General features: G+C 42.3%; 1 protein-coding gene across 2 annotated transcripts in view; it reads right to left on the bottom strand.

Moving 5' to 3' along the window:
- LOC114650755 (neuronal PAS domain-containing protein 2-like) overlaps window positions 1-10,961 on the bottom strand; it is a 285,173-nt gene extending 274,212 nt beyond the window's left edge. For both annotated transcript variants that reach the window (XM_028800579.2, XM_051926184.1), the window contains exon 1: window positions 10,163-10,961. In XM_028800579.2, the coding sequence (XP_028656412.2) occupies window positions 10,163-10,323 (161 nt within the window). In that variant the 5' untranslated portion in view covers window positions 10,324-10,961. The remainder of the gene's footprint in view (window positions 1-10,162) is intronic.
- Between the last annotated feature and the right edge of the window lie 3,368 nt (window positions 10,962-14,329).

Below are 14,329 nucleotides of genomic sequence, written 5' to 3'. Positions count from 1 at the left end.
GCATGGGATATGGAATAGACAAGTTCTGTGGTTCCTTTCCTCAGAACATTTATTGCAAATATAGCAGCTGCTCGATTTAAAATAAGGCAAGATACAACATTTTACAAAATAAACTGATTTGTCTTTGCTGGGCTTACTATTAATATGACACCAGGAAAAATGGCTATCCAAAGCTCAATGCCAGAGGATGCTGTCATGAGCTGTAGCGTAGTGGACCAGTTGCGCATGACAGAATGAATAACTAGCACCGCAGACCAGGAAAGTTCACCATCCAAAAAGGCAGAACATGAAGTTCAGCATGTGTGTGGCATTTCCATGATTAGTGGATCCTTGTATTGAACTTTACAATTTGCTGCAGAAACGTTTCTCCGCAATATCACTTGGCCCTTTGCTTCAATGCATGCCATGCCTGGGAAAATGGGAGCACTTGGCCTTCTAGTTGATTAAGGGAAAAAATTAAACAAAAGAGTGCTATGTCCATCATCACTCACACTGAGTATAGTCTCTGCAGCACCATTTTTATTTTACATCAATGACAGGAAGCAATCAATGACGACTAAAATTTCATTTATTTTAAAGCACGTGTCAAAGAGGTTTTATTACGGGTGTTTCCAAGTTAGAGGAAAGGAGGACTAAAATGAATCACAACAGTGTGTATGTAAAGAAAGCCTTGGCAATGAATCAGAAGCATAGTTGTGCCAAGACCTTGCCAGAAGTGGATGTTTTGCTGTATAACAAAATCATTCCCAGATGTCTTAACAGGAGTTACAACAAATACTGAATCCGAGTCCAAAGAAAAACAATAGCAAAGCTGCCGCTGTTTTGCCTCAAATTTGAGAGTAAGATTTTGGAGTAGTGTGGCCAAAAACCATCCCAGGAGATCTTATAATGAAGAAAGAAGAGTCAAATACTCAAGATGAGCAATCAGGATGAAAAATTACCACACTATTTCAGAAAAAGGGCTGGAATTTGTAGTTCACCACTGTACAGATTTACTGAAGGCTGGCTAAAGAAGATAAAAAAGCTCAGATGGCAACATTTATTGTGATCATTCTACATTCTGCACAAGATGCAATGGATTCATTAAAGCACTAAAATAACCATAAGCTGCACATATATGTTAAGCAAGTAAGGAAAGGAAAACATCATTGAATCAATTTGTGCTAATCAATTACAATTTCCAAGTTAAAACTAAAAAACTAACGAAATCAGGACCTTCTGGTGGTGCAGTGGGTAGCACGAGTGTTTTACAGCTGCTGGTTTCAGTTTCCAGCCTTACCTTACGATAATATTTTAACATTTGTACACACTTGACAGCCATGTTTTCTGATTTTATTTAATTCCTCAGGCATGACAGCTGACTATCAGGAAACTAACTGATTACAATGTTTGTTTATTGTATCAGTCCTTTCATTCAGCCATTTTCACAACTCACTCTAGGATGGGGGTCTCCCACTCCAGTCCTGGAGAGCTACTGTGACTGCAGGTTTTCATTCTAACCCTTTTCTGAATTAGTGGCCAGTATTTGCTGCTAATTAACTCTTTTGCCTTAATTTTAACTGACTTGCTTGTTAAGACTAAGACCACTTAGTTATTTTTGTTTCTTTAATTAGCAGCCAAACAATAATGGGATACAAAATGAAACCTTAAACACATGACCAGCTACTGTGACTTGTGTCCATCATACATTATCTGACAATAAAGAATGGTGACGGCCTCAATGAAGTTGATCTGCTTAAGTCCACAAAACATTTTGATGGTGTTCTTAGAAAAATGAAAATCAGCAGTTATGGAAATGTCTGCTGTGGCAGAATGAGAGCAGCAACAAGTCGTGCAATTTAATACCAGATTTAATTAACAACAAGAATTGGCTTCTAATTAAGAAACTGATGGTGGTGATGAGAAGCATGCACTGATACAGCATATGCTGATACCGCATACAAATCACCTCAGAATCCCAGATTAGAACCTGAGTTCATTCGTGCAACTGGTGACACCTCAGCACCACACTAGTTCAGAAGCAATGGAACAGTGTGAAGTTTTTCCCACTGGCTGGAGTGTCAATCCTGCCACCAACCCCCAAATTTTGCCTTGTAAATTGAGGACCTGCCTTGCACTTCTGGACATATATGGACTTCAAACCAGCAACCTTCCCCAGCCTCAGAGTCACCAAAATTAGTTTTGCGTTTGAAGCCCCAAGTTCACTGATCATCTGTTGGCTCACTTCACATCTCCTTTCTGTCTGGGTGCCAATGAAGGAACAAATGAAGCAATACAGAGGAATTCCATTAAAATGAAGAAAAAATAAGTTAATTAACAGATTAAAGGTCAGAAATTAATAAAAGGGATAGATAGATAGATAGATAGATAGATAGATAGATAGATAGATAGATAGATAGATAGATAGATAGATAGATAGATAGATAGATAGATAGATAGATAGATAGATAGATAGATAGATAGATAGATAGATAGATAGATAGATACTTTATTAATCCCAAGGGGAAATTCACATACTCCAGCAGCAGCATACTGATGCAAAAAACAATATTAAATTAAAGAGTAATAAAAATGCAGGTAAAAACAGACAGTAACTTTGAATAATGTTAACGTTTATCTCCACCCAAGGGTGGAATTGAAGAGTCGCATAGTTTGGGGGAGGAACGATCTCCTCAGTCTGTCAGTGGAGCAGGACAGTGACAGCAGTCTGTCGCTGAAGCTGCTCCTCTGTCTGGAGATGATACTGTTCAGTGGATGCAGTGGATTTTCCATAATTGATAGGAGCCTGCTGAGCACCCATCGCTCTGCCACAGATGTCAAACTGTCCAGCTCCATGCCTACAATAGAGCCTGCCTCCCTCACCAGTTTGTCCAGGTGTGAGGCGTCCCTCTTCTTAATGCTGCCCCTCCATCACACCACCGCGTAGAAGAGGGCGCTCGCCACAACCATCTGATAGAACATCTGCAGCATCTTATTGCAGATGTTGAAGGACACCAGTCTTCTAAGGAAGTATAGCCGGCTCTGTCTTCTCTTGCACAGAGAATCAGTATTGGCAGTCCAGTCCAATTTATCATCCAGCTGCACTCCCAGGTATTTATAGGTCTGCACCCTCTGCACACAATCACCTCTGACGATCACGGGGTCCATGAGGGGCCTGGGGCTCCTAAAATCCATCACCAGCTCCTTGGTTTTGCTGGTGTTCAGGTGTAGGTGGTTTGAGTCACACCATTTAACAAAGCCCTTGATGAGGTTCCTATACTCCTCCTCCTGCCCACTCCTGATGCAGCCCATAATAGCAGTGTCATCAGCGAACTTTTGCACATGGCAGGACACTGAGTTGTATTGGAAGTCTGATGTATATAGGCTGAACAGGACCGGAGAAAGTACAGTCCCCTGCGGCGCTCCTGTGTTGCTGACCACAATGTCAGACCTGCAGTTCCCAAGATGCACATACTGAGGTCTGTTTGTAAGACAGTCCACGATCCATGCCACTAGATATGAATCTACTCCCATCTCTGTCAGCTTGTCCCTAAGGAGCAGAGGTTGGATGGTGTTGAAGGTGCTAGAGAAAGTCTAGAAACATAATTCTTACAGCACCACTGCCTCTGTCCAAGTGGGAGAGTGATCGGTGTAGCATATAGATGATGGCATCCTCCGCTCCCACCTTCTCCTGGTATGCGAACTGCAGAGGATCGAGGGTGTGTTGGACCTGTGGCCTCAGGTGGTGAAGCAGCAGCCTCTCCATGGTCTTCATCACATGTGACGTCAGAGCGACAGGCCGGAAGTCGTTCAGCTCACTAGGACGTGATACCTTTGGGACTGGGGTGATGCAAGATGTTTTCCAAAGCCTTGGGACTCTCCCCTGTTCCAGGCTCAGGTTGAAGATGTGCTGTAGAGGACTCCCCAGCTCCAACGCACAGACCTTCAGCAGTCGTGGCGATACTCCATCTGGACCCGCTGCTTTGCTGGCACGAAGTCTCCTCAGCTCTCTGCTCACCTGCGCTGCTGTAATTGTGGGTGGGGATGTCTCTCCTATGCTGGTATCAGCAGAAGGATGGGTGGAGGGTGCAGTACTCCGAGGTGAGAGTGGGTTAGGGTGGTCAAACCTGTTAAAGAAGTTCTTCATTTGGTTTGCTCTCTTCACGTCTCTCTCGATGGTGGCACCCCGCTTCGAGCTGCAGCCAGTGATGATCTTCATCCCATCCCACACTTCCTTCATGCTGTTATTCTGCAACTTCTGCTCCAGCTTTCTCCTGTACTGCTCCTTTGCCGCCCTGAGGTGGACTCTGAGTTCTTTCTGCACGCGCTTGAGCTCATTCTGTTCACCGCCTTTAAAAGCCCTTTTCTTCTGGTTCAAAACTCCCTTGATGTCTCTTGTAATCCATGGCTTGTTGTTAGCATAGCAGCGTACTGTTCTTACTGGAACTACAATGTCCATACAGAAGTTGATGTAGTCAGTAGTGCAGTCAACAACCTCCTCGATGTTCTCTCTATATGATCCCTGCAGGATATCCCAGTCCGTAGTTCCAAAGCAGTCTCTTAGAGCCTCAGGGGACCAATTCCTGAATTAGCGTGTGGTTGTAGGTAGCTCCCTCACTCCTGGTTTGTAGTGAGGCTGAAGCAGAACCAGGTTATGATCTGCTTTCCCAAGCGCAGGCAGCGGGGTGGCGCTGTATGCGTCTTTAACGTTTGCATACAGTAAGTCAATAGTCTTATTTCCCCGGGTGTTACAGTCCACATACTGGGAGAAGGCGGGTAATGTTTTGTCCAGATAATCTCCAGCGATTAGCACAAGCGCCTCAGGGTGCTGCATTTGTAATTTAGCAACAGCAGAACGGATGATGTCACTCGCTATCTCCACGTCCGCCCGAGGAAGGATGTAAACAATAACAACAATGACATGTCCAAACTCTCTGGGGAAGTAATAGGAACGCAAACTTACAGCCAACAGTTCGATGTCCCTGCAGCAAGTGGAGACTTTGATGTTAACATGTCCAGAGTTACACCACCATGTATTAACATGGAGAGCGAGTCCTCCTCCTTTGTGCTTCCCGCAGGTACTTGCGTCTCTGTTCGCTCTAACTGTGCTAAACCCAGGTAGCTCCACGTTAGCATCTGGGATGGTGGTAGTTAGCCACATTTCGCTAAAGCACAACAAACTGCATTCTCTGTAGGTTCTGACATTTTTCACCAGCGCAGCCAGTTCGTCGATCTTATTTGATATTGAGTTCACATTTCCCAGGATCACAGAAGGCACTAAAGGCTTAAAACGCCACTTTCTCGCAAGCCGCTTCATTTTTAGCTTAGGGGGAACCACACCGACACTGGCATTTGTTCTCAACGCTTGAAGCTGACTACTTGAATAGACGAGTCTCGGCGTGTAAAAATCCATGTCCACATTGTAAAAGTAAGAGTGTCAAGGGAACGAATCCACATAAAAGAAAGTGATAGGAGTGATCAATAAAAAAATAATAAAAAAAAGAGAAAAATAAAAGGTAGAAAAATAAAGTCATACATGGAGCTGCTGAAAAGGCTGCCACTCTCGGTGGCGCCTGAGTCATCATTAGGATGAAAACCTGCAGCCACCGTAGCATCCCACAGCCTATTGCAACAGTATTCAGCAAAAGTTAGGAACAAACCTGACCAGAATGTCAGGGCACATTAATGTCCACCTAAACTCACATATATGGCCCAGTCTAGAATGGCCAGTCATGCTGATATTTAAATCTTTGAGATGTGGGAGTACTTAGAAAACAAAATACACAACAAATGAACACAGATAGTACATGTCAAATTCACACAGATTGTAGCAGCATCAGGATTTGAACCCAAACCCTGAAAATGTGATTTTCTCTTTTATTTGCATATTCCTTGGAAGTATTGGTGTGAGTTCAATTGGATCTGCTTAGTTATTTAATTTTAATTTAGAAAAGATTTAATAAAGCAAAGCTTGGAGGAGTAAGACAGTACTGCTAACTAATAAGGCCATTTCCTCTAATTCTCGTTTTAATGTTAAATCACTTTTGATTTAACAATATGTTGTTTTAGCAGGTATTCTAACCCATGTTTATTTAAAATGATTTCAATCACTTTCTTGCTTAGCACTTGCATGGTTGCTCTGGTATTTATTTTCAGGCCTGGGTGTTTTGTATTTTTCTTTAAATTAAAAAAACAAAAAATGCGCATAAAATAATAAACAAATGATGACACAATTACTTTAGATCTCCTTAACTGCATTAGCCTCAAAACCTGATCAAATGAATATATGCATGGCACCACCAGAAAAGCTCATTTGTTTCATTCGCTCAGTGGGTCAGTTCCAGGGTGACATCTATTCTGTACCAAACCTTTCATAAGGAGCTTCAGATCATTAAAAACAATGACATGTGGCACCATAAATAAAAAATGCTAAAATGCAACGAAACAGTCAACATCCGATAACGTGGAAATAAAGATTAAATGAGGTGATCCAAGCCTTGCCCTTGGTGAAGGAAGAAAAAGCTCGAACATCAAAAGAGCCACTGTGACCTTAAGCAGCTCTCCTAACCTGCAATCTACTCGACGGAAGGATTATAAGGTGACAACACAACACATCTGATATGTACTAACTGAGGCCATTTTGTTACATACAACTTACTTTTTTTAAATTCAGCTGCAATCACAATGAGTTCTGCTTTCACTATTTTAGGGTTTAAATGTAAATATCATATACTGTATAAATGTGCTCATGTGTATGTGTTTATAATGCTTAAAACATCCAGAGAATATAGCTCCTTCAGCTCTGCTCTGATACTGTAATTCATAAGCACTTGCAGCCATAAAAGAATGTTGACTTAGTTGAACTGGATAAACACTCGCTTTTTGTCCTGAGTGGGTGGAGACTGTGCCCGAGCCCCAGGGCCAAATTCATGCTGGGAAACTGTGGTCATGTTAAATGCAAATAGAATGATTCACAGGTCTGCTCATACAGAGTGGTAGTTGTTAATGTAGCAGGAGTCTGAATGCTCAAGGTAACCTGATTGTCAAATTAACAATGTATTGAGAGGGTGTTCTTGGCAGATAATGGGAGTTGTTGACACACTGATGAGGACATTAAGAAAAAGGAGTGCTAATTGACATTCACTTTCTAATCAGACTTCTATATCTCCTTACATACACACATCTATAGCACTCATGTATCTATTACTAAAATTTGACCCAACTGTAATAAACGATAAAGAGCTCATGCTGAAGTAAAATTGTTTTCTGCTCTTTGTTAGTTGTTAATAAAGCAATATATTTCAAGATTAATAATTCTAATTGAATTCCTTGTTTGATCAATTGCTTTAGCAGAGAACACTGTGTGGCCTTTCAACTCTGGCAGACTGGTATCACAGCTTTGCTTGGTCAGTGTGTTTTTTGAAGCCTGCAAGTTTCTGTGCGAGCGGCACGGTGGCGCAGTGGTAGTGCTGCTGCCTCGCAGTAAGGAGACCTGGGTTCGCTTCCCGGGTCCTCGCTGCGTTGAGTTTGCATGTTCTCCCCGTGTCTGCGTGGGTTTCCTCCGGGTGCTCTGGTTTCCTCCCACAGTCCAAAGACATGCAGGTTAGGTGGATTGGTGATCCTAAATTGTCCCTAGTTTGTGCTTGGTGTGTGGGTGTGGGTGCCCTGCGGTGGGCTGGTGCCCTACCAGGGGTTTGTTTCCTGCCTTGCGCCCTGGGATTGCCTCCAGCAGACCCTGTGATATAGCGGGTTGGATAATGGATGGAAGTTTCTGTGCCAGTGTAGGTGGGTGCAGGACTGTGCTGGGATAAGCTCCAGACTCCACAAGCCTGAAAACAGTAAGGGGGTGCACTTTTCTCATAATTGCAATCAGATCAGAAACAGGTGGAAACGACAACAAATTGCTACTTCAATTGAGTCATCATTAGCAATCCACAACTTAAAAGAAAAAAGTTAAAATATTTTAAAATAGGGGCCAAAAAAACTTTTTAAAAGAACGTAAACAAGATATATAAAAACAAACTGCATAAAACATCCCCCACCAGCATCCATAAACCGAGTAGTGGCCTGTTCTTTCTGTTTATTTTAAGCTGATTTAATATTGTAAACACAACGTGGGAGCATCTGCGTTTACGATGAAACAGTCATTTTACTCAAACTATAAAAAGACGGATTTTCTGATGGCCGTACTTTGCTAGAGTCTCAGTCGCTCCACCATCTAGCGATTCAAGTGTGATGGACCACATGGCTGCTGATGCGTCGCATAAAATAAAAGTGGACATCGCAGATAAGCATGAGAGTCGATTTTAAAAATCACATTAGGACCTTCCACGGCGCCGTCTTTAGCCTGATGCTACCTCCTACTGTACCGCCGAGTCGTCGCACCTGCCTTGTCTTTGTTCCAGTCCCCTTCTCGTTGCCTGCCTAAAAATCCACCGATTATATCAACGGCAATAACCATTTTCTGCCAGACAGCACAAAACAGACTCCCTTTACATCAGCAGACAGTGAAAGCGAGTTTAGCTATACGAGTATGTTTTCTAGAATTCTTAATCTGTCAGCAAGGCGCTATATTTACAGAACCTAAGTAAACTTTACCCGCACCAAACCTCTCATGGAACAAGTTCTTAGCACGGATATTCGTCAAACTGCATGGACCTTAGGAGTCAGTGCCAAATCAACTGATCACTGTAATATAGTGCCTTCCGTACACTAAACTAACAAGCTAAGGTGCAATGTACTACAAATAAATACAAGACAGAGCCTGCTAAAGGAAAAAGTGAAGTCTAATTATAAGGTAATGGTCAACAACAGAGTTAATTGGACACCTAAAAGTTGAATATATAAACAGATAGGCAACCGATCTAAACTCTAAACAGATAAAGTGGACAGTTAACTCATTGTCGTTTCTATGCAGCGCTGCCTTTTTAAATGAATCTATACGCCTAAAAAGACTGAAACACCTACAGCCTACTTGCAAGTGTAAATTTTACTATTCAAACAAAAACTGTCACTCTCTCGCTGATGATGAACCTTTTCCGTAAAATGTAACAAATTCCACTTTCCCTCTTCCAACTATATGCATATTTCAAGAAAACATTTATATAGTGCCCTCCAAAGCATGCGGAGACGCCGTTTTAAAAATCGCAGACTTTGAATAGATGTGCAAATGTGGAAACTGAACCTTCGACTCGTACGTCTGGGCGTTTTCATCTTAACTCTCGCATGTGAGAAAATACATCCATTATATTAGTACATTGTAAACATCTAGAAACAACGGTAATCTGAAATGTACGAATATCAAAAATAGATCCAATTTCTGAACGCTGAGATTCGAGTTTATTTTCAACTTTGGACGTCTTCAATAAAGATTACTTAAAATGAAAATGGGACTCCTTAAGTGTGACTAAATGGATGTTAAGATGAGTGACAATCGTTTGTGAAACCGTATGCACTTTATTACAGTCGCGCTATGACAACTAGAGTATTATACAATGGTCCGTCCATGCGACCTGCCTGGGTACCCACAATGTATCCGTGTCTTTAGACAGTAAAGCCAGATCTTGTCTGATCATGCTAATCCTTTCCAAAAAACAATGCTTACTCCCTGAAATCAATTCAAGTGCACCTTGGCAGCGCTGCGGTGCCAGGACTGGCGGAGCAGCCTGCTTTACCACCCACACTTTCATATTCAAAACCTGCTTATGCGGAAAAGAAACAACTGCTGTATCGTCGCTCCCTTCTAATGATCCCTATGCACACTGCACTAATATAAAAGCGCCAAAGCAAGAGGTTGACTTCCCGACTCCGGAACCTGGAAACCTGGCATAACCCGAATCGATCACAAGCCCTCTTCGACCCATTCATCCATCTTTTGAAGACACTTTACGGTAACCTCGAGTTTATTGAAGTGGGGTAGTGCACCGCCTGTCACTGGTCTGTTCCACGATCATTTTGAATTACTGCTTCCCATATTTTCATCCACTCACAGTACACACAGTACTGAGTTAATACCCATTTTTAATAAATGTACAAAGCTTTGCAATACACACTATATATTAAAAAGTCAGTTACGAAAGCAATCACTTAAATTAAACCCACAGCTGGATGCCAGTGGCGCTCTCTCTCTCTCTCTCATCCAAGCAGACAACACAGTCACACACATGGGGCAGCAGTGCGTTACCTGTTGCGGTCGACACCTACAGGGGGAAAACTCCAGTTTGTGCTGCTGTCCGCCGAGGCGACCTGCGCTCTGGTGCTCGTCCTTCGCGGCGCGATACTGGAATCGAGGAGCAAATGATTATTAACACGTAAGCCGGCAGTCTCCTTCCTACTGTATCTCATCGTGCTAGAAAACACCACATCCCCACATCCAGAAATCGTCGCCCGTTATATAGTCTCGGACAGGGAGATGATAGAGGGAATCAAAGATAAGAGAATAAATTGGATGTCTCCAGAAAGAAATGTGATTGCAATAGTTGTGTACTTGCGGGGAGTCCTGCAGGTTAGCGCTAGAGACCAGCGCTGCGATCCCCTTTGCCTTTGCTGCTTCTTGTGGTGGTGCTCGATTCGTTTTGAAGCGCTGCCCTTTTCCTTTTCCCGCTGGCCCCTCTCCCTCCCTTGTTTCACGTGGGTGTTCAGATCAATAACAAACCTGCAATCCAGGTCTGGCAAAAATCGCTGTTGCATATAATATGATCTGAGCTTCTTCTCCTTTACGTCCAAATTGGGTCAGTCCGGGAGAGCGAATCTCTCTCCGAGGAATGAAAAGGGAGGCGGATAGTTAACCGACAAGTGAGGGAAACGAGCAAATACCATAAGTGCTCCAGCACCAGGCGCAGGCACTGCTCCACTGACCTACATTTCTTTCCTACACATGCACAGTCGTTTTATGCTATGGGAGAGGGCGGGCAGCATTCCAAGAAACACGACGCCTGCAGCGCAGGCCGGTAGAGGGAAATTAGCTGCGCAGCGCGCCTGCTCGCTCGCTCACTCACTCGTTCACTCGCCCGCCCGCTCTCAAAAAATCAACGACCGCTTCACGTAAAACGCAAAATTGGTTAGAGAGAGAGCGAGCGAGCCGCGCGCGGGCCAGGTGTCAGGATGCGACACGCAGGTGACTGCCTCTCCCTTCTTCTGGGGTTCCTGCTGAAATGGCAGCAATCCCTGCACAACAAATCAATTCAGATTTTTTTAAAATCAGAAAGTAGGTCAGTCTCACCACGTCATTCTAGGAATACTGTAGTACTCAAAAGAAGCCACTGTAAAGACAGCCGCGAAGTGAAAGACGCGCTTAGTCGCTCTCATCAAGTTGATGTCGTGTGGTAAGGTCAACTTCACTTGTAATATTTTCAGAGGTGCGAACATCTCTTAAAAAGAATAGACTGGGATATAATTTAAGGAACTAGAGTGGCAGGTTTCTATAGGCAACCAATGAACATTCTGCTTGCCACAGCCCCATGGCACAAAACATCAACAAGTGGAGGTACTAACAACATTGAACATTGAGAAAACTAATAACAATATTGGTCTTCTCGTATCATGTATTCAGATCTTGGCTCTAGGGCTTTCTGTGTGGAATTTGCACAGTCTGTTTTGTCTTTCTACGTGCTGCAGTGCTTTGTTCTAACGGTAGTACATTACATTTTGCTTGTTTAACACTCTTAGCGCTTTTAATAAACAACAGGGAACCACTTCAACCATCAACAATGTGTAGCATCCATCTGGATGTTGCAGTGGCAGTCATTCTTGTGCCAGTATGCTCACCACACATTAGCTGTTAGGTGGTAAAGGGGTGAGGGAGATAGTTAGCCATTTAGAGACGGAGTGATTAGGGGGGCAGAAAGGAGAAGGCTGTGGTTGGCAATTTAACCACGACATCGGAAGGCTCCCCACTTTTTTTTTGAAAGATGCGCAGAGACCATTTATTACCACAGAGAGTCAGCATCTCAGTTTTCCATCTCATCTGAAGGACAGCACCAATTTTTACAGCAGTAATAATAATAATAATACTTTACATTTATATGCTTTTTTCACAACTCAAAGCAATTAAGTGAGTGGGGTACCACTTCAACCAGCACTAATGTGTAGTATCCACTTGGATGATGCAACGGCAGCCATTTTTGCACCACACATTAGCTATTAGGTGGTGAAATGGTGAGAGAGATAGCCATTTAAAAACTGGGAATGACTAGGGGACCAATTTGGGAAATTCATCCTGGACATTGGGATCTGCCATACTATTTATGAAGGACCTTGGTTTTATGTCTCATCTGAATTGCAGCACCATTTTCTCAGCACAGTGTCCCCATCACTGCACTGGAGCATTGGGATTCACATTCAGACCACAGGTTAAGTGCTCCCTGCTGGCCTAACTAACACTACTTTCAGCAGCAACCCAAGCTTTTCTAGAGAGTCTCCCATCCAAGTACTGGCCAGGCTCATACATGCTTAGCTTCAAGTGGAAGACCTGTTCCGAAGCGCATGTGGTATGGTACTGGGGCACTGAGATCCACACACAGACCTTCAAGGTGAGTGTCTCTTACTAGCTTCAACAACAGCTGTTTCAGAAGCAACCCAGACTTTTTTTACATGGTCTCCATCCCATTCAAGTACTGGTTGGGCCATAACATGCTTAGCTTTAGGTGGATTACCTGTTGTGAAGTGCAGTTTGTATGGCTGAGTAGAGAAGGTTAATTGGCAGCTCTGAAGTGGCAGTGTATGAGTAGTTAGAGATGCATGTGTGAGTGTGCTCTTTTGCAGACTGGCCCATTCCTCTAAGAACAGGTTCCTTTTTTTGCTACCGGTGCTGGATTACTCAGTTCCAAAATTGTTGGAACCATGAAAGGCACCAGGACAAGGCCAGAATCCATGGTAAGACATGATTTTAAGACCAGAAAATATGTTTCAATATTGTCCTTTGTAACTTTCACCTATAATGGAAGTAATCAATGAACATTTACAATGGGTTACAAAACCTAACAAAATAGATATTGGGATCCAAAATGGTTTGTCTGAAGTGTCTTGAATATAAAGTCTTCAACCAACAAAAAAAGCAGCGACGTATTTACACGTTGAGTAGGCCAATATTGTACAAGCAGTCAGACTACAAGTAATTAGCACACAATTGATAACAGCAAAAGTTAAATCTTTTGTATATTGGACACTATAGTGTATAATAATATGATTTGAAAAGTCTAACCACCGATAATCCATAATAAAAGCACAGTACTAATTAAAAAAAAACAAAAAATTAATTAATTAAAAGTATGTGAGAGTGTAATATGAAGCCTAGAATAAATGTTACACAATGTAATTTTTTTTTAACATTTGGCAATTTGTTTTTCACTTTAGAAATTGCCAAAGTACTGTTTAAATAACTGTACTGTGATTGTCATCATTCATCTTTTCTTTTTTGATAAGTCCATTATCTCTTTATAATTTTTTGCTATGAAAGAACCTATACTGTACCTGAAAAATATACAGCTTGAGTTTGTTTTTAAAAGGGACATTCTGGCAGAATTGGGGAGTTATGCACGGATTAAGGCTTAAATTAAGAACATATAAAAAGCAAACTCATTTCCAAAGACTGCTGAACCTTGTAGAAAACATGTATGTCACCAGATACAGTATAGCATGGCTTAAGGTCCTTGCACATTATGTTTAGAGGACTGGTAGAGCAAGAATGGCTGGTGGAGCCACACACATATGATAGATGTCAGCCATATGGAAAGATACAAGGACATTTAAAAGATTTCCTTGGTTGGCATAGTCAGGAATGTCAGGTAGTTGATGACATTGATCTTGGGTAGAAATGAGAAATGTTTTTGTACTCATGACACAGGATGAGTGAAAATAAAAGTCTCAGCACAATTAATAGAACTATGCAAGTAGACAATGTCCAACGTGAAAATGAAATACTTAAAGTTAAAGTGGAAGGTTCATTGCACCAACAGGTAAAACGGTATAAGCCAGGGGTTGCCAACTCCGGTCCTGGAGGAGCACTGTGGGTGCAGGTTTTTATTCATTTATTTATTTTTCAATGAATGCCCTGTTTGTGCTGCTAATTAACTTCTTGTGAATTCATTTTAATTGAATTGTTTTTTTAAGATTTGTTCCCCTGAATTTCTTCATCGTTCCTCTGAATTGCTTCATTCTTTTCTTAAATGGCACTGAAACAGAAATGAAATGTGAAGTGAGAGAGCCAACAGAAGACCAACTAAGTCAGGGCCCCAAACTCCAACCAATTTCACTCCAACCATCTGCTTAATGAGGTGCCGATTCTTGTTGTTAATTAAATCCATTCTTTAATTCAATGGCTTGTTGCTGCTCTCCTGGTGCATTACAAGAC

This window comes from Erpetoichthys calabaricus, chromosome 4 (genome assembly GCF_900747795.2).
Source record: "Erpetoichthys calabaricus chromosome 4, fErpCal1.3, whole genome shotgun sequence".
In the NCBI taxonomy this organism is placed as follows: Eukaryota; Metazoa; Chordata; class Cladistia; order Polypteriformes; family Polypteridae; genus Erpetoichthys; species Erpetoichthys calabaricus.
This window is presented reverse-complemented; position numbering and strand designations above follow the sequence as displayed.